Raw genomic sequence first — 25,292 nt, 5'->3', positions numbered from 1 at the left:
GCTGGACACTTCCTCCATTTTACACGCCACTGCCTAGAACTCCTTTGGCCTGTACACATCCAACAGCTGAGGCACTCCCCTCGTACAGGAGCAGGCTTCAAGCCCAGAGTGGTACTTGCTCACCATGGAACAGTGTAACTCAGATCTTATGTTCCCCACACAGCCAGAAATGCAGGAATCTCCAGAGAGTAACTCCTCTAGACCAAGATAAATGGCATGAATGTCCCTGAACAGTCTTTTGGATGTTTTATCCTCTCTTCCCAAGCCCTCTTTTATAAAGGGAAAGCAAGTCTGGGCAACAAGCCAGCTTCCTCCTCATTGTGCTCAGACACATGCATTAGATTCACTTTCTATGCTGGGTTTTGAAGAGAGAGAAGAAAGGGCTGGCTGTCCAGAACGGGGCACCCAAGAACACAGAGACAGTGACTTCAGTCATTGTTCCACTAACYTGCTCTCTGGGCCTCTCTCTCCCACTAGTGAGCAGCAGCTGCAGAGAGAAGTCCACAAAGGACCAGTCAGAGTTAACCAAATCCATCCAACCCCATCTCTGGGGAAGCTGCACYGTTAATGGCCCCGTTTCACACTACTGTTGGCATGTGAAGCTCTGGAGTCTTCAGGGCTCTGAGTGGAATATTCTGTGGTGCACCACCGCTCCTGGACAAGCCRCAGGATTTTTGCTTCATTCACAAATCAAAGGGAAGAACATGAAATGTGGTTAAATGACCTCTCATGAGGGTCAAAAAGGATCACAGGATCCCTTCCAGTCTTCTCTGTGCAGTCATGTCTTAATCTTACTTTGAGAGAGATTGAATTACCAGAGCTCCAGACACTGATAAAGGAATACAGCCATAGAAGAGGAAGGTATGCTTAGTTTTCAGAGCGTGCCTTAAATCCAGTGTCACAGAGAGAAGCAAGTATTTCCTGATTTTTCAAAGTCACCCAAAATCAAGAACAAAAAACACACAGAATTATTGAATGCATTAACTCTATAACTTAAAATATTTTAATAAAAACAAAGGCAAATACATTTCGTAATCTGTTCACTGGCACAATGTATAAAATACTTTAAATAAGAACTTTAATATTAATCACAAAATACAGCATGTTGTATAAAAATATTCGTATGCACACTGCTAAAAGACACTGTAAAACCGCTCTGAATAGGCCATGCAAAGACATTCAGCTTTGACTGCTCAATTTCCAACTGCTTGTTGGATCAGCTACTTTATTCCTTCTCATGCTGCTTGGGAGGGTTTGTGCTGGTATTTGGAGGCCTCCTCCCTCTCCCCACCTTGCACACCATGTCCGGGCAAAGGTCTTCAGAAATGGCTGGCAGGTTTAAGGTGCATCATGTTGGGCACCTTAGTGGCCCAACTTTCACAGCTTACATTTCAGAAAGTGCTCAACACCCACATCCTTTTTCACAGACACCTCACTCTGGTCATCCAAAAATCTTCAGCCTTTCAGACAGTACCTTTTCAAATTACTCCTGAGCTCCAGTGTATCACAGTACTAAAACTGCAATCTGAATTCTAGCTATCTGGCCTGATCACTGCAGGAGGCAGAATACCACAGATGCAGCACCATTTATTCACAAATGTACCTTTGCATTTGGAAATCCTAAATTATTCACACACCAAAATTCACTGAAGCCTATCCATTCACATTAAGAACTCCAGATAATGCATACAGAAGAACTTGAGTGATATGAGTTTCAAGGCAGGAACGTATAACTGAGGATAGCGTTAATATGGAAAAAATGGATACTGAAACTCATCTGTTATACTGTGGTATCAGATTTAAGAATGTAACTGTAAGAGAAGGGGACACACTGGACAAAAACCTGAGATATGGCACATGTTCTACTTAAAAGAACAAAAAGATGTTAAATAAAGAAAAAATACCTTCCTCCAGCTTTTGTCCTACATGCTGACATAGAAACCATCCACAGGAGAGAGGGGAAAAAAAAAAAGCAAGCAACCCAGTTCCCTCCATCTCTACAAGCCTGAGAAATGTTTGCACCTTTACAGTATCATCCACACGCAATTTAAGCCCGATGAAGGCAATGGCGACAGAGGTTCACCCAGTCATCATCACTGTTTCCTGAGTCTACAGAAAGAAGAGAGAAGGGCACTGTTGGTTGGAAACAGTCCCTGCTACTGACACTAGCAGCAGCACCTTGAAAGATTTACCATCAAGGAGAGCAGTCATAGGTAGGGAGCCTTGACACTTTGCCAGGCAAAGCAAGAAAAGCATTTTTTCCGATGTTTTCAAGTTTGCATTTTAAAGTGTGCTCTTTTAAGAAGAAAAAAAGGAAAGCTCAGTGATTTAACCACCTTAGATAACTCAGCAGCAAACACATCTTCTCTAGTTTAAAAAGATCAGTTACATTATCTTAATGCACCAAATCTGACAGGCAAAAAACATTCCCATAAAAAGTTATCCCCTTAAAGTTATGAGATGCTTCATAAGAGCAAGCTTCTAATCAAGAGTCAGAAGCAGAGAAGCTTTGATCGGTGCTGAAAATCCAAACAAGAAAACAGGCCGATCTTGCCAATCCATAGCATGAAAGAAGTTTAAAAGGCTTTATGGGAAACTGGCTGGAAGTCACCATTTTTGGTGGCCTGCGTCATTGCTCTGCGCTTGGCAAGGCGGGACTTGGAAGGAGGAGAAAGCTTCATGGAACACACAGCATGGGCAATGTTCTCCTGCTCTGCGTTGAGCTCATTCTCATGCTGAGACAACTGGCGATTAAGGGCTATAGCCTCAGCAGCAAAAAGTGTCAGGTCTTTTGTGCTGCTGTTCCTTTAAGGGAAAAGAAGAAAGCAGTTACAACACACATGCGAAGTCACTTAATATTTGCATCTCTCTTCAATGCGACAACCAGCAATACACAACAAAGGTACTCTGGGATTTTGGAAACAACCACAGTTCTATTCCTCCTTCTGCCAAGGACTCCCCGTGTAAACCCGGGCAAGCCACCTGAGATGCCATGCTGCAGTTTGTACATGTTAAAGGGGTGGGAGTGTGGAGCAATCCTGTCTTACTTCAGAGAACTGCAATCCCATTAATAATTGCACATCTTAGCGAAATGCATTGCGGAGGGGAGGAAGAACCTGGAATCACCAGTGGCAGCAATGGAAATAGAACCAGAGATGTATGACTCAGGCCCTCCGGCATACAGAATCTGCCATCAAATCACTTTAAATGAAGCTTGCCCTACTCGCATTTAAATTGATACTGTGATTACCACCAACTTCAATGGGATTCTGATGCGAGTCTGTGTGCATGATGATTATTCACCCATCAGAATGCAGTCTCTTTAGATAACACATGCCTTTATGCCTTTTTTCCCCTCCTGGGCAGCCAACTGCCAAAACCATCATCATTTCCAGTCTAAGATTAGCACGACACCACAGGAATCCTCTCCAATGCCTTTCTCACAAACAAGCAAGATTAGATCATAAGGGGAGGTGGAGGGGGGAAAATCACAGAGCTTTAGTATTTCTAATGTTCTTAACAAAATTACTGCAGTCATATTTATGAAGTTCCTCTCCCAGGGATCTTACCCCCTGATTTGTTACGTTTCATCTCTTCCCCCATTCCTTTGGTAACAGTTTGTGGCTGAGTTTACAGACGTTTTAAAAGATTACCTTTGAAGAACTTGCGGTGTAGGTAATCCCCTTTCAGGAGCCTGCTAGAAGAGGCAGTTAAGACAGTTAGTTACACAGTAGTAGCTGAGGACCAAGCTTTCTCAAGAGACAGTTACAAAAAACAGGTGACTCCCCCAAATCTTCACAACTGATGGATACTGCATACACACTACTCCACCCTTGGTTTACAAATCACTGTTGACACGTTTCTGAAACCCTCCTTCCCCTCCACAAGAAGATAACCACAGCATTGCAGCAGTTTGCAAGTACAAAATCAGAGCTTGAAAAGCTCTCCAGAGAGTCCATCTATGCTTGCCTAAACTAGGAACTAAAACAGATCACGCTGCTGTTCTTTTAACGCCRAAACTACAAGCATTCTACATGACTGTATTAAACAGTAACATAATAATTTGTGTACTGCAGTGCTTGGTATCCACAAGAAAGCTATTTAAATGCACAAACCAGTAATGCAACAATAAAATACTTAAAGCTTGATGGATTCTTCCAAAATATTTACCACACACAGTTTCATTAAGAATGAAGCCACTGGATATCACTTAATTAATCAAGATAAGAGCAYTGAAATACACAATATATCTCCTAAATGTTTAGAGAGAGGGAGCAGCTTTTTTTAATGACTCAGAAGAATAACTTAAAAAATAAAGCGGAATACATACTCCTTGAACCCATGAATGTTGCAAAACCTGAGCAGCACTAAGACGTTCTTTGGCATCACGAACCAGCAACTTTGAGATGAGATCTTTGGCATCAGAGGATATATGTGACCAGTCCTTGTCAGGAAACTCGTACTTGCCTTCCTGAATGCTCTCAAAGAGCTTGTTCTAGTGAAAGAAAAATTCTTTAAATAGCAACTAGAATGCAACCAGAAGACTTCTCCATGTCAGACAGATCTAGACCTTTTCAGATGGAATCCCTCTCACCCAATTTTAGCCATCTAACGTGACAGCTGAAACCATCCAGTCTCCTCATGGAGTCAGTGGAGAGTGACAGGCAGCCCCACTGAGCAATTCAGTGCATCCTAAGACAGATATGATAAATCCTCTGCTGRCACCACCCCTCTCTCTACCAACATGCCCTGTTCTTAGAAAGAATAAATTCAGGCCCTGCATGGAGACTCTCCAAGTGCTGAGCTTTTAACTAAGGAATTGTGGTGATTACCATAAACCAGATCAAGAATCACAGAACAGCGTTCAGGGAAAAGCTCCCACATTTAGAGGAGAAAGAGGTTTTTGACAAATCTTAAACTAAAAAGGGATATCATCATCAAACAACTTCACATCACCACCCTCACTTCTCACTGACAGCTTGTTTTCCCAGATAACTAGCTGGGTTACACACACAACTCCTCATGGCTGGCTTTACAGCAAGTTTCACACACCCTAAGTTCACAGGGTGAAGTACACACTCCCAAGTACACCCAGGTTGTGCATTCACCTGGCAAACTCTGCAGACTTCTCCTCTGTCCCAGCCACACTCCGTGCCACAGTTGCCCACAAAAGGGGGGTAACCACTGAGCATGATGTACAGAATCACTCCCAGGCTCCAAAGATCACAGCGCTTATCATAGAACGTGGCCTCCTCTGTGAAGACTTCAACCACTTCGGGTGCCATGTATTCTGCAGACCCACACTAGGAGACCAAATTCAAGCAAGTTCACAAAGGAAGGGTTGAATCAAGACTCAAGATTTTTATCATTCTGCTCTCTGCTAACAGTAGGCTACGCAGTCTGAAGAGCACAACTGGGCATCAGGGACTACTGAAGTTTAACACTGGCTTTGACTGGAGGCCTTACTTTGTTAAGCCAGATCACAACTGTCACAACCCTCAGTAGATAAATGGAGCTGCCAAGAGCTTTGAAACATTTTGTGAGCCTACTGCACAAGAAAATAGTTAGCTACACATTTCAGGAGTGAGGCCTACAGAGGCCTTAGAGAAKGGGAAAGAGTTCCTACTGTTCTTCAGCAGAATGGTAAGCTGTTCCATATGAATCTATGATCCTATATACAGGGTCAAAATACTTATATATTTCAGTTTTTTAAACYTTATCCACTAGTTATCAAGTTTTTCAGAAAGTAAACAAGTATAGCAAGGGAAGCGATTTTTAGAAAACACACTTCTGCGAAATTGTCAGATTTTTCTTTCACAGTAATGCTAGAAGCACAGCACTGTAGTTTCACAAATTAATATGGAATTATAAAGCCACACACTGATTACAGAGCTTGCATTTCCCTGTAGTCCTCAGGTCTTAGCTATAAAACCCAAATATGGGGAAATGGACACAAAACAGGTTCAAACTCAGTCCCTAAGGAGAAGAAAAACCACAAAGCTTCCTTATTTGACAGGCTAAGAGACCAACAGGATCAATGTATTACTTTCTGGTCAATAGGAGAATTAACATTGTGAATTCCTGTGTCTTTGTATATTCGTTCTACAACAGGGAAACCAAGACAGCACACCTGCTTAAAATGATCTATCCACTATTGAGTGTGGATGCAAGTAAGCTGCTTGAAAGCTGTCCTCTGGAGATTTGAAAAAATTATTTTACAGTAGAAGAGAAAAAGCACAGAGTCACAATAGATCTCTTACCGGTGTAGTTAATTCTGGAGTAGTTATTGGAGTACACGCACTGTTCAGCTTCACCCCACTACCAAGATCAAAGTCACATATTTTTACTGGTGATACCTGAAAACAAGGACAAAATATTAAGAGGTCCAGAGAACAGGTATTAATGCAATATATATCAGAGCACCACGTGGAAAACCCCAAGACAGAACACAAGTTATTCTGTGAGCAGTAGGACAGTAGGACTAGTGAAATGCAATCTCCTACAGGTATGTTCCACTCCTTGCATGTTCCTCCTCTGCTCCAGTTGCTCCCATGTCCCCAGCATCTGAGCCTTCTGTATTAATTATCTATTTGCCTCGACAAGTGCCAGGACACACCAGGACAACTTGGGAACCATACATGAGGTGATCGGCTGGACTGTAAACGTTGCCTCTCCATCTGGGAACTGCATCAGAACAGATGAGGTGCTAAGTTGTAATTGCCTTGACCTCTCTTAGAAAGTTGGCTTTTTATCTCCTAGTCAGATGCTCACATTCTTACAGCTCACAGAAGAATTTAGTCTCACCTAGGCTTCAGTTCTGTTAAATTTAGCTGAAGGTGGCCAGTGGGTTCACGAGTTTTCAAGAAGAGAACTAAGAGCGTGTGAGGACTGTCTTTGGAAACCAGGCTAAAAAATACACTTCAGAAGGTTAAGAGAACAGAGTAGCACCTTTTCTGGAGATTCACACAGGATGTTTTCAGGCTTCAGGTCTCTGTGAGCAATACCTAAACAAGAGGAAAAATGTTCACTAGAGAAGATTCTTTTCTGTTTTATTGCACGTTACTTCCCTTTATTTGAACGTGACCTGGGAAATATTCTATGCCTGAGTTTGCTATACAAAGCCTGCCTAATGATAGGGCAAGTAACTGACTTGCAATGTGTATTTATAAGATATCACTGCTGCATCCTACTAGGCTTTTATCATCCTTAAATGTACAGGAAAGTCAGTCAAGTAAAGAAGAACCTACAAACACTGGAACTGTTTAGCTTACCCCAAATTAATTGTGTTAATTAAAAGCAGCTTACTGAGATGACCGACCCGTAGGGAAGGTTACTTGTGTACTCAATTTAGCCAAAGAATTTTTGTGTTCTTTCTGCAGTAAAGGTCCTTCTTTCCAGAGAGATTGATTGGTACTTTGCTGAACTCCTTCCAGTACAGACAATACTTGAGCCACCCTCCCCCAAAGAAAACCACAAGTCCTCAGATGGAAATATCATCCCTTTAACAGTGAGATATTGCTGTGTGCTCTCTGCTGAAACAAAAGAAAAATTAAAGGGCTTGGTTTGAGATGCGGTTTCACAATGATGCAGTTTTCCATGCATAAACAATATAGAGGGGAAACACGATAAAGGAATCCATCAAGATGGTCCATGACAACATTTACAGCAAGCTTGACAAACCTCCCAACAGCTGTCTCTGGACTTGTAATGTGAAACAACAGCTTTTTTTTCTTTTTCCTTCTTTTTTTCAGTTATACACACTATAGCTTGAATTCAAATGCCCAATTATATAACATTTTATTTCATTTTGCAGTCACACAGTGCTGAGAAAACAACTCCCTTTAAACACTCCTCCAGTGGATTATTAGCAATAAAGTACACATATCCCAAGTCGGTGTAAGGCAGTATTACCATCTAGCTGAGTTTTAAACTACCACTGGCAAAAGAATTAGTTGTCCTCATTCAACTTCTTATTTTTGAAAGCATCTAGCTATAGCACTACCACTGTTAAGCTGCTCAATAAAACTGCTTTAATTTCCTGTTTACTTTAATGTTCTGTATGCAACTTACTAATTATTTTAATGTCACACAGAAGAACCATAAAGAGAACAAGAAATCAAAGGGGATGCTGCTGCGGCTGATTCTGCAGCAATGTCCCCAGTGTAACAATTCACAGCAAATGACAAGAAAGAAGCCGGATTGCTGCTCTGAAGCCATTTAAATGAATCACTCCCCTTTTGTTTGGGGACAGGGGAATTAAAACTAAAGGTTGAGAGATCACTAGAGAAAGATATTAGCTGAGTAGATGTGAAGGTTGCTTGAACCGTGTTCCTGAGACTTCCAACTATTAAGCAACCTAGCACAGCCTAACACACTGAATATGTATTTCTCCACAGCTTCCTGTTCCTTGCTCTCCCCATAACTCAAAGTCAAACTCTTCTAAACACAGGTATTCAGAATACAGTCTCTGCAGGCCTGAAGCTGTAAGTCACACATAACCAGGCTATTAAGGTTACCAAAATCTTAATCCAAATTAACTTCGCTTCCACATCCAAATTACTTTTGAAATCATAGTCACAGCAAATGACAAGAATCCTCAGCTTTACCACTTTATTTATTCCTTATGCATTGTTATGATTTTCTTTTTAACAGGCTCATTCTATCAAGGTACAAATACTCTAACTCCCACTCCACAAGGACACAAGCAGTCCTGTGACTTAAAAGTAAAGTCTACAATTAAACATTTTATCAATGTGGGGCCAATACTCAAACCTATATCTGCTGACCATCTGTAAAACCTGGCAAATCTGAATAGCAAAATGATGACTGCAGAGAATAAGCTCATTATCATTAAAAAAAAAAAGAACCAGTAATAAACATAGCCTCCAATTACATGCCATTCTATTCAGAACAGTCACTGTAACAAAATGAAAGCACATATTAGCTAACACTGCTTCATCTATGCAGAACCAGATAATCATGACATAGGAAAGGTTTTAAAGGTATCTATCACATTTTGCACTCACGCATACTCCAGAATGACTGAAACACACACAGATGTTTTGAAATAGGACAAGAGTGCTCCCAAGCAGGAAAAGGAGSAGGAATACATTTTAAAGTAAAAGGACTTTCCACAAATAGAATTGTTTTTAAACCTGAGAAGATCCCTAATGAAATGAGGACACCTCCATGCAAGCACTAGGGTTCACTTGTAGGTCTCTGACTCAACATTGGGGCCCTGAGACTGGAGGGCAGAAGCTCCTGCAAACAAAGAGGTCTTGTAACTAGCAGAAATTCTGGGTAAATACAGAAGAGAATCTCTGTAGATCTGAAAGAGGAGGAAATTAAAAGGAAAAAAATCAGCTCCCATTTGAGTAACCTTTACACGGTAGCTTAGGTAACAAGAACAAGCAAACAGACTCAACCCCAATGTTAATTCCTCCTGGCTGCCGATTTAACTATTATTTTCCCAAAAGGCTACATTATCTTAACACAGCTGATTATTAAGGCTACCACATTATTATCCAAAAAGTATTACAAAGAGAGACTGGATCAGTCATCTGGCTTTGCTGGAAATAGAAATGCTAGCAAAATTAAGGCTGACTTCCAACTACTTACAAATAAAATAGGCTTCATATCTTAAACACACAGTATCAACTAGTAGAAATGGAGAGAGCCTTCTCTTACCTTTTGTATGAAGAAAATCCAGAGCAGAGGCAATATCTCTCACCACTTTGCTTGCTTCTCGTTCATTAAATTGCTTCCGCTTTTGTATATGGGCCAAGATTGAACCTGTAATAGTAGCAGGTGAACAAAAACCCTAATATTAAATAGAAATATATTTATATAACCTTTAATATAAATGCTGCCTGAGCTGAGAAAAGGCTCTGTCCATGCAGAGATAAACACACAAAAGCCAGTACCAGTTTGTAGTAATGGGAGAACTGAATTAAGTGTGAGCAGGGCCAAAGAGAAGTTGCTTAGAAAAGTCATCTGTAACTAAAACTCTGTCCTAATCTTATTAACATTCACATGGCAGAAATGGAAGCTTCACAATTCATGTTCTTACATAAAACTAACTTTCAGAAAATAATGAAGGACTAGTACCAAGTATCATGAAACCACATAAAACATGAAAAATGATTCTAAGTCTTTCACAGCATGCAACTTCTGTGGACTGAACAGGGGAATGACAAAGAATAAGGTACAAATGAGCAGCCTCAATACATAAGCACAGTAGTACATAATTTTCAAACAAATCATAGCCTTCTAGCTTAAGTAAAGCATTTAAGGCAATCACTTAATACTGCCCCAGCATCTGACTACYGACATGCCTGTAATTCCACGCACTGCAAAAAAACAGACTTGCTAGTACTACTAGTAAAATTCAAACCTCATCTAAGGATGGACATAGCACTTCAGCAACAACCAGCCTCCTCCAGATCACAGAATGCCATGCCTGCTGTGCAGCTGAATGAACCATATCTCATTTTGTGTAACGTGCCAATTGAAAACCTGCACCGGAAGTCAATATGCGCATTTTTTGTTTCAATACCATCAAAACAAAAAAACAAAACAAAGAGCTCTAGCTTTAAATGCATACTACAATTCCCACTCACATCAAGGTGAGGCTCAGGCAGAATTTGCCTGGGGTYTGACAAGACATTCAAATACAAACACACTGAAGGATTGATACCTTACAGGCAGACTGGTATACCTTTAAGGAAGGATGAAGGGAGGTTTGATTCCTTATCCTAAGTTAACTCTATCACTCTTCTCAAAACATTAAAAAAAGAATTAAAAAAAATTGTCCACAGAGATCCAGCCCCACTGAATAACCTTACTCCTGTCCTCTGTCTTCTTATGCAGAAAGGTACATTTATTAGAGCAATCACTCAGAGGAATCCAAGTAGTAACTGCCATTTGCAATTAGCCCCCAATAGTAAGCATTTTATGCCTCTGGTGATTTCATCTTTATTCTTGAGTTCTAGATGTGCAAGGAAACCTCCCATCCTCTACTCTGATCTTATACCATCAGTGCTGCTGCCACTCTTCCACAGCAACAGTTGAAACAGGAAAAGGGAAAGATCTTCACCAGGAGGGACAGTCATAAAGAAGAAAGGTGGATAAACAGACTGTTCACATATGCTTTGCAATACTGTTTCAGATGGCTGGAGGAGGGCCACTTTGGACCAGTTTATCAGATTTCAAATATACAAGTTTTTCCTTGCTGATAACAACACTTTCTAGTTTGCTACAGATTTCCTACAGGCACAGAGTTCAAAGGGTTTTCCTGGTAGAGTTGTTCTTTACACCTTTAGAAAATAACAACATTTCTTGGATGTTTCCATCCCTGTGGAAAAGCTCCCAGACTTTACAGGAAACAAGTCTGAGCCACCTGAAGTACTCATTTCACTCAGCAAGCTACACCAAGGTTTTGAAGGTTTATTTCAGATCACCTTTCCAAACAGAGCTGATGTCCTAAACTGTCTCAGATAAGAATTTTATCAGTATCAATGAAAACATGCTCTACATACTTTATATTCAACCCAATGTAGAGGAATCCTACAAAGCAACAGGGCACTCTTGCCATAGTTTTTACCACCTCTTCAGTATTCATCAGAAAGAAAGAATCACATAGCATCTCCCAAAATGTACTTGGGAGAAAAAAAACAGTAGTGGACTCCTAAATCATGCAAGTTCACTAAAACAAGCTGGATTTTAACACTTCCAGTAATGAAATGCTGTCAGGCAAAGTTATTAAACGGCTTCTGCAAGTCATGGTGGACATATCACAGCTAAAATGAGAGCAGGGCTCCTTCAGTTACCACAGCTACAGGAAGGCAAAGTGAAAATGGAAAGTCCAAGTTATGACCCAGCATTCTAGCTAACAATCCATCTTTGAGACCGGAGTTATTAAAGTAAGGCTTGCATTCAAGATGAATGTTCTCACTTGTGCCAGCCACACTGCTTATATCAACACCAGAACCTGTAGCACATCAGAAGCTTGCCTGACCTGTAGCTCCCATTATTTCTTTGAGAATCAGTCAAACCCACACACCTAACACTTCAAATGTTGACACTGTCAGAGAGAAAACTAGCCTTAGTCCCTCAATCCAAGATGAAAACTGTAAAAACAGTAGCCAAAAAGGGGAAGAAAGTATGGCATTCTTATCCACACAGGTATACTGACAACCACACTGCTACACTCAAAGAGGGTTAACTACTGGGGAAGGACATGGAAAGGAGAAAAGAGAAAAATGCAGATTCATCCCTGTCTACCACTATTATAGTCCTAGGAGGACTACAATACAGTGCAAGCAGGCTAATTTATCAGAGAAGTCTGAGCATTAAGGAAAAGCAATAGCATTAGAGGAAACCACAGTGAAACAATGCAGTAATTGTAAGAGAAGATAAACAAAAGCTTCTAATCACTCAAGAAAACCAGTATCCTTCTCTTCTTAAGAAGTTCTCCTTTGTTTCACCTATACTGGAAGAATTTGTGTTTCTCACATATATGGTTTGCTATTGAAAACCTTATTAGACAGTGAAAATAGATGGTGTTCTGAGGACAGAAGTACATACCTTGAGAAACTCTGGTTTTGTTTGGAGGGTGGGTCATACTCACGGTTTGGCACAACAGAAACTAACAAATGCTGTAACTATACCCAATGYAGACAAGGGTGAGAAAGCCCACAACGTGCATAATACAGTCTTCTCATTCTCCAYGTGAGCGTTAAATGCTGCAGACCAGTGACCACACACGTTCACTCTGCTGGCCCTCAAACAGCCACAAGCAGACTGCTTTACAATTAGAGCAATCTGAGGCAGGAGCAAGATCTCTTTTTGCAATAGCTGCCCTATGAGTTTCAAGAAAACTAAGCCAACCGTACTTTGAGGGAAGATGCTGCCACAATATCTAGATGCTGTACTAAGGGCAGGCATAATACCTGCCATATCGTAACTCCCTTCCTCTAAGGTGCTACTAACTAATATAATCCAAAACTTCCATCTTAGCAGAGTTGAGATTGTCATTGCTTAGGTATAAAAAGAGGTTACAAATGCATGACCGGACCCATCAATATGCTGTTTTCTTTTCATAAACATGGTAACTCACAAGAATAACCATATTTTCAAGCTTCATAAACTACTTATTTGCTTCTTTGCCATAAAAATATCTAAGCTCTTCATTTTCTACTTTAAAACAGTGACACAAAGCAGGACCGAGATAACTCAATGAACAAAGTGACAGTTACTGTACGGTACCTCCTCGCAGCTTCTCAAAGACAAGGTAGTATCTTGTGTCATCTTCAAAAAATTCTATTAACTCCAAAATGTTCCTTTAAAAAAGAAAAGGGGGCGGGGGGGAGAGTAGATGAAACAAGTACACAGTGTAAGCAGAGCAATGAACAGTTTCACTGTGGATAATTAAAAAGTGCCAGAAATAACCCAAAATAAAAATGCTAATTAAAGAAGTTGCTTTGGTTGCCTATGGCATTAAAAAACATTTTCAACTCACACTGAAACTTAAGCAGTAGAAAGAGGCCAAACACCAAAACCCCCAGCAGGTAGGATTGCGAAAGGGTTCTGCTACTGTTCAATTGACAGGAAGATAACTGATAATACATTGTATTTAATAATTTGGAAGAGTGTACTTGTGCTGAAGGCAAGAACAAAAAAAAAATTAAATTGACATTCTTTCTGCCTGGAAGTCACAAGACAAAACACACAGGGCTTGGAGAAGACAGACACCTGTCAACAGAACTTTAGGATCAGCACATTAGTTACCATTTTTAGACTAAACCCTGTTTAGACACAGTCTTCAGTGTTTGCAGCACAATACAAACACTGCCAGTTGTCACAACAATGTCAAACACAGAAGTCAGACCTTTCTATCCTTATAATAAACACAAAAGCTAAATTCTGCATGTGGTCACAAGAGCTTGAGTTTTTAATCAGTTATGTACTGGATGACAATATACTCTTAACCACACACAGAACAAAGCTATCCGCTTCTCTGTAGTACAACTTAAGCCCATGAGTTTGGTAAATAAAGACAATTTAAAACCAAGCTTAAGTATTGTACTGAAGATTTGTAACAAATGCTCAATATGAGATGCACAACTGTACTACAGATAGAGCTGTAGGATATATTCTACAACTACACATCAACAGAAACATCTGAAGTATGGTTTCAGAACCATCTCAAATTCATCACAGAGCACGCTGCCACTAACAGCATAGGTTACTCCCCCTTCTCAGCCACAAGTGGCAGCTTTCAAGTTGCTTCATCCTGTGGCTGTGTGAATTCAGCACACTCATCCAAACGAGAACTAAATTAGTTTTTGGCTGATGTAAGAGATACAGCACAAAAGCAGGAAGCCTTACACAAAGAGGAGGGCAGATCACACAGGAAGGAAAGGAAGAGCAAGACTGTCCCTTTCATCAGTAACTGGTAATCTGGTCAGTTTTTGCTGACAGTGAAATCACAGGGGTGAATCTCAAAATGTTAACTACTCATTTGGTTGAAATCTGTACATAACTGAAGACATTTGGGCTACACTGATCTGGCTGCTATTTGAGTTATGTCACTTTTGATTTAGAAGCATTTCCTTAAATTTCACAGATACAAGAAGAAAATCCTGTTCTGAATGGGTCACAAGTCTAAATTTCAACTGGTGTTAAGACGACTACTGCAAAGGTCCTAATCTAGTCAGAAAGAGGCTTCAAAAAACAAGGTAGTTAAATAAACATGAGAACTTATACTTACTTGTTACCCTGACACTGGTACAGAGTTTCTATTTCCCGAAAAACCCGACTCCGACTGTGCCCAGCATTTTTTTCAATGATCTGTGGAAAGAGAGTTCATATTTGAAAAATTACTGCAGGAACTGTGCGCATGGCTCTGGCTTTGGATAACTATGATCTAGAGCTTGAATCTCAGGCATGCCCACTGTAGAGAAAAACTCCACCTTTGTTCGTTTAATTTCTCATCTGTCAATTATCTATGGTGTCAGCAGCTCTCTGGAAGGCATTCAAAGTACAACAGAAGCGAGGAAAGGAAGAGAAGAAAGGAACCAAACCCACATGTTACCACAGTTGCCGACCAGTTACCACAGGGCTTTTCCTGTGTCATTTTAACCGTGAGATACAGAAGAGGAAATCCTTTTGAGTTCTTATAAAAAATAAATTTGAGTCATATCAAACATCTAATGGTCAAAAAAGAAGAGATTAGTCACTGTAAGCATTTAAGAAAATAGTACCAAATCCACCACAAAACGAGAGTCTGGTTCACAGTGCAAACCTCATGGAAATCCAATACTAGAACACAACCTATTAAAAATGACACACAGGGAATCTCACTGCCCTTCTGCACTGCCATCAGAAGTCACCTTCCTTCACGCACTCCTCAAACTGAAAGAGGGCAAGGACAAGGGACGTCCACAGAGGCTGACCTTAAATGACATCTATGTGAACTGAAAGCATGACATCACTGCAAACACTACCATCTATATTCAGCATCAATTTCTCATTTTTACAGCCACAGTTCACCCATAAAGAACAGGCAACCATTCAAAATACTAAATGGGACTTGGTACTTGAACACGCCTAATACATAAAGCAGCTATTTCTTCATTCTAGACTTCCAAATTCAAAAATTTCACAAAGAATATACAAAATTTCAGCATCCATAGGATCAAAGTTTTTAAGCTTTTTAACTTTGTGCCTGTAGTTTTTGCAACAGAAACAAGCATAAAGCTTCCTATTACTACTATTTGTGCTTATAATTAATTGGGGACTACCACTCAATATAATGGTATTGCAGAAGATTCAACTCTACCAAAAAACAAAAGACAGCTTTCCATGAACTGGTGGCAGTAACTGGTGCTCTCTGAGCCCTGAGCAGCTTTCTCAAAAGCTGGTATTATTTGGTAGGCCACTGTAGATAATGCCTCTTCCTTTTCTTTCATAAGGGAAGATAAAAACTGCTAGGACTACACTCCAGTCAGGACACGAAAGGAAAGCAAGCCCTGAGATCTAGCCACCACACTGTCATTTACCATTTGTGAATTCCATCTTTGGCTGCTATCCCAGTCCACTCTGGAGGCACGATACTTAGGATGACAGATCTATCAATGGTTATAATGCAGGCTCATTTCAAGCATCAAGAATTTTCTAAAAGCTCTCACTATTACCCACTCCATTATAGGTTTTCAGATTTTCATTGAGATATGAGAGGGGAGAAGACACGTTACAGACGGAAGTGACACTGCTCTTATTTTATACTTACTTTTACTGCATATTCTTTCCCAGTTTGGAGGCTGACAGCACCCTGAACTTTGGCATATGCTCCCTCACCAAGGAGCTCAGCAGTCAGCTTGTACAAGTCTGCCAAAGAAATCCAGCACAAAAGACACATTAGCCAAAGTATTTCACTGAATAACATCAAGACAAGCTAATTATCTGATAAGCATCCCTCATATGACAGCAACTGAAAAAACTCCCTTGGTAATGAAGATGGGAAACAGATTTATGCACTATTAGAGTGGATGCATCAGCTTTAATTATGTCTCATATTTCACCTTTCCCCCCAAGTTCTAAGCAAATTTAAAGTAGATTTCATCCCAGCAGCAAAAATACAATTTGTTCATACAGCAAGCATTTTATACCTCAGTGATTGCTAGAATCTCATCCACCTTGCCTGTCCTCATTTAAAACCCAGGACTGATTTTCTCACACAGAAAACATTTCATTTCTCCTTGATCAAAAAATGCCTACCATAAAACACTCTCTGCAAGTAGATTTTGTAAGTATAATTGAAGTGTTAAGGTTTAAACTTAGCTACCATCTTGATTCGCAATCTACCTGAAAATGCTACTTCYCCACTAAGAAGTTTTATACTGATGAGTTTAGTCCCACTGAAGGAAAAGAGGAAGAAGACTAAAACACAGGGGATTATGAAATATAAAACCGTTAAATTATGATGTTGGCCAAAGAGTAATGTTTGGTTAAGAAAACTGAGAACAGCAGAAAGAAATCAGAGCATTATAATTGAGACTGAAAATTGCCACCAACCTTCAAACTTTCCAGGGACATGATCTGTGGCTCTGGTTCTTTTTTTCTTTTTCTTTTTCCCACTGTCTGCTATGGGAACAGGCTGACTGCTGACCATCTCTGTGTGGCAGAACATAAAGGTGCCTTTAACGCACAATCAATTGCTTTACTTAAGAGAAAACGAACACAGGCTTGTGTGTTTATGTTCTTAAGCTATCCCAAAGATTTTCTGCTGCTCTTCATCACAGGCTGCCATCTCTCCCCCCCCAAAATCAGAGGAGGCTTAAAAAGACAATTTGAGTGCTAATTAAAAAGCAGGGGAGGTTTGATAAACAAGTGTAAAAACAGAAGAAAATAACTATGTGCTTATCATGACTCTTCCTCACACGGCACACTAAGCCAAAGCATGGGAGTAACTCTGCCAACAATCACCATGAGCTCCCATCAACACAAAACATGTGCAGAAGCAAGACAGGATTTTCAGCCCTCACAAAGGTGCTATGTGTAGAGCCATGCTGCTATTTTAGAAACATTTTCAAGTCACTCTGCTTAAGAAAGTGAGCTCCCAAACCAAAAGGAAAGCGTGGAATGGGAATTCTCCAACAACACAGCAAGACAAAGCAAACACAAGATTTAACAGGTCAGAGGAGCAATCTAGGTCAGTTTATACCTCCAACAGGCCAGCAAAACATTCCTCACAGAACCATGATGCCCCTTCCTAAACTGCAGATCAGTGGATAAATTATGCTCTAAAACAAGCAGTGCTTGTGGCCTTTACGTATTTTTTTCTGCATTACACACCTGCAGATGTTAAAAGACCTTAGTCAGAGGTAACAGCTCACTGAAGCAAGCTAATATGGCAGAAAAAGAAAAACAGGCACTTATTCTTCGGGAAGGCCTAACTAAAAGGCATATACTCCTCTGCCACAGGCTACTTCATACAGCTAGCATATTTCTGAAAAGGTTAAATGATTCCACACTCTACTCACATGAACACTTCTTTAAGTCCAGTCACACCCTGCCAAGTTGGCTCTAACAGTTAAAAACTTTGGCTCAAGTCTTTAAGGCTGTAGCAAAGCACTGTAAAGATATTTTACAGCAGTGGAATTTCCAAATAAATTCACATTTAAAGATCTGGTACTACAGAAAAAAGTAAATTCCTCGGGATAGTAAAATTATGAAAATACTGGCAGTGAAAAAGAGCAAGCCCTAAAAAACCAAAAAGTTTTCTAGCAATCCTCTTTTAACAAAGGGCCTTTTCAAATTGCTGGGGAGGGTTGTTGGTTTGTTGTGCGTTTTTAAACTTTTAAACATTTTTCTGCCTTTCACTGTTTCTAAAGTGTTCTTAAAACACAGGAGAAGCTCAGAGAGAAAATATTACACAGCAACCTAACAATACATAAAATACAAAAAGATGAGGAAAAAGTATTTTTCTTGTCAATATCTGTCAGTAATAGCTATTATGAGTGTCACTTACAACTCACAAGTTGTCTTAAATTTTGAGACAAGTGCTATTTTGAACGCCATTTCACTTTAACAGCTCACCGAAACACTTAAAAATGCATCACTCAAAGCCACAATCATCTATTCAAGAGTATAGTAAATCATCATTTTCAAATCTTAAGGAGAACGCGTTAAGATATCATCACGATGGAAGACACAAGTGACTTCTAAAATACACTGAGAAATATACAGGCATACATTTCACCAACTTCTGAAGCAACAGCTTCTTTCTAACTCAAACTTACACCCATACAGTTTTGAATTTTAACATAAAGAGAAGGCTAGCCTTTGACAGCAAGTTCCAAATCTCCCTGAGTTCAATCTAATCTGCGTTAGAAGTTATTCAGAGGTGGGGATCAGAACAACAAACATAGAGCTATTTAGAAAGAGCTACTCTGCTTGAAGAAGGTGCTTAATTTCCAGGAGGTGTTAACCAAGTTATTTTAATGACCTGAGCTTCTGCAAGTCAACAAGTCATACCTAGACAGGTTCTATGGCATTTCAAGTATTACAGATTCAGGGTTTGTAACGGAGGATAAAAATTATGCAAAAAGACAGGAAATGAATCCTGCGTCTTAGCACAGTTGACATATTTCTTCACAATCATCTCCTGCACTCTACCAGTTGGCCATGATATTTACAATCTGGTGTTTCATAGTTCACTACATTATTTCAATTCCTTTTAGTCTGAGCCAATTCCTAAATTACAGAGAACTGCTTCCTTGAAACCAGGAAGTTCACTAGTCATGCATACAGAAACCAAATTACTGAAAAGCTAATGTTTCCAACCTAGTCTAGAACAAATTTGCTATCAGGCATGAAATGTTTGCTATATTAACTTTTTATTATTCTTCTGGTCTGCCATTTCATGTCATTGTGTCGTTCACTTCTCTGTCAAGAGCTTTTCCTTTAAAGGTATCACAGCTTCATTCTCATTATTCATTTTGTTATAATGAACCAGTATCAAGCTTAATTAACAATGGGAATTACAAGAAAATGCCTTTAGTCCAGCCAAATGCTTTAGAGGCTCTACCTCCTTGATGAGTTACTATTCAAGCTTTCAAAGAAATGCTTGATTTTTATGACCATATAAACCAAGACAGTGGTATGCCAAAGAGTTTCTGTTGACACTCAAAGACAGTGACCCTCAACCATCCCTGCAATGCTGAGGTGTCTCGCATGCTGCAGTACCACCTGGGGTGACACAGACACTGCGGGCTCTCAGGAAACTCACCCTGCCAGATGGAAAGCTCAGAGACAGGATGAACTGCTCCAGAGGGAAATGGCCCATGGACACATCAGGTCCAAGAGAAACATTCAGCTCTGTCATTTAAAGGTCATTATACAACACAGCTCGAACTGTCGAACCCCTGCTTCCACCAAACCAGCTTGTCCACCCACCTTGCAGTCTAGTCTGGCTGGAGTACAGAGAGGTGGGAGTACAACACCACGTTGTTTAGTGAGCATTATTTGCAGCAGATAGTCAAACCTTTGATAAAGAGCACTTCTTAAATCCCTCTCAACCATGATAGGGTCAGATTGTTTTTCTAAGGGACTACTGTCTGCCTAGCAGTCTGAAGAAACAAGGAAAAGTTCAAGTTCTGGTCTGTCCTTCTCTAACAGGTGAGGATTATTGCCCACAGGATAACATAACCCAGTAAAGTCCACAGTGCAAGCAAAAGAGAGCAARTTTCTGTTTTAACTGCAGTCTTGTTGGAGTCCTGCATTTTATTATCATTTTAATTCAGTGCTGAAGCAATAYTGAATATGCACATTATTCAGAGCCTTGTGTAGGATGGTGATAGTTACAGACAGAAGCCTTTCCTTACTGCTATTGTGGCCTCTACATCTATTTTCAAAAGGATGAACAACAGCACTTAAAAAGAAGACTCACAAATACTGAAAAGTGAACAAGAACAATTACCACAAGTTTCACTGCATCCCAATCTTAAAAAATCCCCTTTCATCTTGCTTTCTAACACTCTGCACACAAAAATGCCAAAATCAGCTATCCAAAAGCAAGCCCCTTTCATTTGAATGTGCTTTCCCAAATGAAAACAGGGACATCTTTAAAAAAAATACATAAGCATGAACATATCTGGGGAGCACTTGGAGAACACAGTACAGATGCCTTTTTCTATTAAGAAGCAGATACCTTGTCCGTATGTTTGAATTCAGTGGAAGAAGGCAGTTTAAACAGAGATTTTGAGTACTACTATCTCCTTCAAAATTGGATCTTGCCTTAGCAGGGCTGTTCTGTAACTGAAAAGTAACCAAAAAAAAAATTACRTTCAGAAATCGTATAAATGTTGTTATATAGATTAGGCTACTGCCCAGAGTCTCAAGAGGTTGGAAGAACCTGTYGTACTGGGCTTCATGTGAACACACAGCAAGAGCATGGCCCCGCATTAAAGATTTTATAACCCAGAAATACAGAAGGCAGAAGACAGCAAGTTTTCCGGAGCTCCATTCATTTCCGCTGAAGAGCTGCCCCCCTCCTTACATTCTTGCAAAAACAAAAGAGGGATTTCTGGTGTTTATTAGTTCTAATTGTTGTAACACTGGAAAATCATAATGAGTTTAGGAATTACTCTTCATGGACAAGGGGAATCACACTCCTACCCTAGATCAATTAGCTATCAAGATACCGAGCACTACAGCTACCGTCAGAACAGTCTGTGATGACCAAGTTAAAACATATCCTGAAACTGGTCTTGATGGCAGCTGAACAAGCTCAGACAGACCAGGAGCATGAGTAAGCACTCTCCACAGCTGGAAATTTTCTACTGAGAACAGGTACTACCAGCACTGAATTCCCTCCTAGCAAGTGGCAATTAACAGTGATGTTCACRTAAGACCAGCTGTTACAACTAGAAAAGGAGAATCGTGACTCTCAAATAAAACCTTTGTGGATTCACAGAGAATAGCCACAACCCTGAACTTGACAGAAGAAACAAGCTCACAGYCGATGTGTCAGCACAAGACATTTCAGATCACCAATGTGGTACCTAAACAAGTGCAACTACAGAAACATTACTGTCCCACAGATACTGCAAAAGCAAAGATTTTTTTATTCAGACTGAGTAAAAGCCTACTATCTCTGGTGAGGCTTCTCTGAGATTTGAAAACACTATTTTTGACTAACTGAGCAACAACAGACTAGTGTGCACGTTCTGAAGAGCATCCAACTTCTCTCATTTGATTTACACTTATTTTCAAAGCCAGTGTTTACGTATCCGACCAGCTACAGACAGATTCAATGAAACTGGCATGAGTAAGTCCCTAGATTCCACAATTATGACATACCCGTGACTCTCAGACTTCAAACGGAAATGCGTGTCCTCAAAACTCTGAAAAAGTTAAGCCACTTCAAAGTTTCAGACATCCAGAGCTTTGGACAAAAAAACAAAATGGAAAGAGACTTCAGCCTCAGCTTCCTCCTAACTCAGGTGCTCACAACATCCTTGGACCCTCCCTTCTTCAAGTAGCACTTTGAATTATAAAGATGTGGCTCATAATGAAACAGGAGTCACTCAGCAGGTGCCAATCTTGCTGAGATCTGCTAGCTGCAGGAAGTGCACCAAAAAAAAAAAAAAAAAAAAAAAAATCAAAGCAACTGGTGTAAAAGTGACTGCACAGTGATTAACTGTGTTTACAACATTGCAGGTCAAGAGATACACCAGTTTGAAGAGGAAAAATGCCCAATTCTTTAGGATAGTCCTGTGTCAAATCCAGAGGCTGATTATTTTAACACTCTTGTTCTGTACGGCATTAAAATTTGAAATGAATATTCTTTCTTAAGTGAGCATTCTTACAGGTCATTCATTTTTACAGTAACTTGCCATAATACATTCTTAGTTGTAAAAGCTAACTTCTTATCCTCTCTACAAGAAAATTTCTAGTATTATTTCTCAATCTGAATTATGCATGGAGAAGGAGGAAGTTAAAAACATTCAGACATATTCCCAGTAAGATGCAAGAGCATTAACATTTTAAATGAACAACCAGAAGCCCATAGGAAGCCTGGGTGACCCGATTTCATGAAAGAGCAAGTTTGAGAAAAATTCTCAATTTTGCCTTCTCAAAGGCATCACTGGAACACCTACACATTATAATAGCTGACACTATCCTTCTAAAATCCTTCACTCTATAGAATACAAAGGTTACAGCAACCTTTTTCCTTCCATCTGTACTTCTCTTTTTGATTCCCTTCTGTCATACTTTTAGAAGACTGGAGCCACCCTATTTTTTATGTGTACGCAAGTTGCAGATTCTAACACTTTGCACTCTCAGCTAGCCACTTCCCTTGCAAATTAAGCAAGGGGTTTCTGAGGGCTCTGAGTCAGACCCTCCAGCAATGGGTGGATCTCACTTTGCAGTATAACACAGAGTTACTTCAAATAGATTCCCACCCCAATTTATTACTTCACTGTGATTACTACTGGGGAAACAGGGAGAACATTAATACAGTGGAGAGCATTGAGCATTCCCTTCACTTCCCCCTCCTGTTGGGAGAAAATAGCATATTTTAGCACACATACTTTAGACAGCAGTTCTGCTGAGATCTATGTTTACAGATACACATGCATTTCTTTAAACACATCAGTTGTCATTCAGAAWAACAGAAAAGTTACCCTTCCCACTAGATACAAAGGCAAACAAAACAAGTGAGTTGACCCTGCTATGAGTTAATAGCAAGGATAACAAGCAAGACTGGAGGTGGCTTAAAAATATATTGTAATTTTTTCAATTTCTTGGTCTAGAATAAAGTGGAAATGTCTCCGAGGCAGCTGCATGAATAAGACGACATAATAGGATGTTATATTTCACCAGGCTAGCAAACAAACATAAATGGTAAGCCATGCCTGGGACAACAAGGCATACACCCTGGTTAGAGCACTGAAAACCATCTTCCTTCCTTGCACAGCAGTAGAGCTAAGCAAGATATTTAATGCTACTGACCACTGGCAGACAATTCATATTCAAGAGCTTCTGTCACACTGCAGGAGGAACTCAGTTACAAAATTATTTTAAACTCCAGATTGTATATATTCTAAAAGAAAAAATATCCTTGTGATAGTACTTTGACTCAACTACTCGGAGTTTCTCTAACCCCTAGAGCAGTTTTAAACTGAGAAAGCATACAGGGCAAATAAGTTCTGAGGGCCACTTACAAAACAGTAAGTTACTTACCCTCTTCCACACCTGATGGCATCAAGAACTCTCAGAAGACTCTGCATCGCCAAACAGCTTCTCTAGCCCCAGCTGGCTCTCTCGCTACTTTTCAAGTGTAAACCAAAGAGAAAAACTTCTTAGAAAATAACTTTTCATTTAACACTGCTACAAGATAAGCATTTCCTGCTGTTACTTGACTCCCCACAATCAGATAATGACATTTCCCACTAGAAAAAAAGTTACACAGCAAACTCCCATATTAGTAAACAACCTCATTTCAAGAGGTTAATCTAAACAAAAAGTGTTTTTAAAGTCTGAAGCAAGACTGATTTTTACTCCTTTTCCCCCTCCTCTGTACACTCAACTCTAAAATTAATGTCCTTATTAATGCCCTTATACACTGAATTTTCAGATTTGATGTCACATAAAATTTGTATCTGTGTTTTGACACCTCGTTACCAGAAAGGTATTGAAATGCGAGAGCAAATTCCTCATAGTACTAAACAGATTTCTGAAAGCACTAAGCAGTTCTTATACAACATTTATACTAAGAAAAAAATGTCATGACTGACAATGCTCAACTTCAAGAGACTTTCAAGTGTCCAAGGCGCCCAAACCTACTTTGCTTGGAAATTTGCCAACAGCCAGAACAAATACCTCAGACCTGTAGTGGAAGATCTTCAGCTCCGCAAGTGTATTTTTGCCTTACTTCCATGCAGCACCTAGAAGGCATAAAGAGCTTTGTTCTGAAAAAAAGCCAAACCATACTCTTTCAAAGTTATCAGAAAATATGCCAGTCTTTTTGAACTAGTTGTGTGGCATAAATCTGTGTGAGGGGGAAGAAAAAAAAAAGAGACTTTTATGACCAAATCTTATAAAAATATGAGGGCAAAAAATTTTAACCAGGGGTTTGCTTTCAAACAAATCCCCCTGTCRCTTCACACAGAAGTGCCAAGCACATCAGGGGAATAGGTTGATTTTTGGCTATCACACAAACTCTTGAAGCAGTAGCAGAGCTGTCRCCAGGGCCACGTTACTGTCCTGTGTTTACTTCTATTCCCTTCGAACTGCTTCAGAAGGTCACCCCGGGAGGACCAACAGATACTGCAGAATTAAAACACACATTAAAACTAGCCAGATTTTCAGAGTTGCTTGGGGAGGGGGGGGCTCATAATTCTCATTATTTTCTTTTATGACAGATAAAAATTATAAAAAGGACTAGAACATCAGAAGATTGCTTGTGAACGGTCAGCCACGTTCATCTGCCTTCCTTTGTCCGGTCTTATTCTGCTCCAGATATACTAATAGAAACCAGCAACCATAAAACTTTATAGGCTATCTATCCAGCCTCTATTAAAAAACCCCAAATGCATGACATATGCAGCACAGCGGTTTAAGCCTTCCGGGAACAGCCAGCTCCATACAAAAAGACGCTCCCGTATCCCTCGGGCAGGGCCCCAGCGCTGGGAGCTCCCGCGCCGCACAGTAATTTCACTGCTTTCCAGCTGTCACCAGCAGGCACCGGGCGGGCTCCGCGTCCAGCACCAGGAGCCCGAGCT

The 25,292-nt window shown here is 40.1% G+C and overlaps 1 protein-coding gene across 8 annotated transcripts; it reads right to left on the bottom strand.

Annotated features, from left to right (window-relative positions):
- Positions 1–1,061: 1,061 nt before the first annotated feature.
- Positions 1,062–24,629, bottom strand: MKNK1 (MAP kinase interacting serine/threonine kinase 1). Of its 8 annotated transcripts, none has more exons than XM_026086877.1 (13): positions 24,391–24,629; positions 23,752–23,838; positions 17,077–17,175; positions 16,292–16,389; positions 14,771–14,850; positions 13,267–13,340; positions 9,688–9,792; positions 6,949–7,004; positions 6,261–6,356; positions 5,109–5,303; positions 4,331–4,495; positions 3,654–3,694; positions 1,062–2,805 (listed from the first exon to the last, which is right to left on the bottom strand). In XM_026086877.1, the coding sequence occupies exons 2-13, from the start codon at positions 23,771–23,773 to the stop codon at positions 2,577–2,579; spliced, it is 1,260 nt and encodes a 419-aa protein (XP_025942662.1). In that variant the 5' UTR covers positions 23,774–23,838; positions 24,391–24,629; the 3' UTR covers positions 1,062–2,576. The 8 variants fall into 8 exon arrangements, with proteins under 8 accessions (XP_025942662.1, XP_025942659.1, XP_025942656.1 ...); XM_026086874.1 differs by having other exon boundaries at positions 3,654–3,697; positions 24,355–24,622; XM_026086871.1 differs by having other exon boundaries at positions 3,654–3,697; positions 24,391–24,622.
- Positions 24,630–25,292: the final 663 nt, after the last annotated feature.

The sequence above is a fragment of the Apteryx rowi genome, unplaced genomic scaffold (assembly GCF_003343035.1).
Source record: "Apteryx rowi isolate R43461 unplaced genomic scaffold, aptRow1 scaffold_7, whole genome shotgun sequence".
NCBI lineage: Eukaryota > Metazoa > Chordata > Aves > Apterygiformes > Apterygidae > Apteryx > Apteryx rowi.
The sequence above is the reverse complement of the archived record's forward strand: the minus strand, read 5'-3'. Positions and strand labels throughout refer to the sequence as shown.

What these genes read in the sequence shown, in the direction of transcription:
- MKNK1 (XM_026086874.1), bottom strand. Translation starts at nt 23,773, where the DNA reads ATGCCATCAGGTGTGGAAGAGG. An exon ending in GCCATCAGGTGTGGAAGAGG is followed by an intron (nt 17,176 to 23,751) that starts GTAAGTAACTTA and finishes TCTGCCACACAG; the next exon opens with AGATGGTCAGCAGTCAGCCT. An exon ending in CTTTGAGAAGCTGCGAGGAG is followed by an intron (nt 9,793 to 13,266) that starts GTACCGTACAGT and finishes CTACTATTACAG; the next exon opens with GTTCAATCTTGGCCCATATA.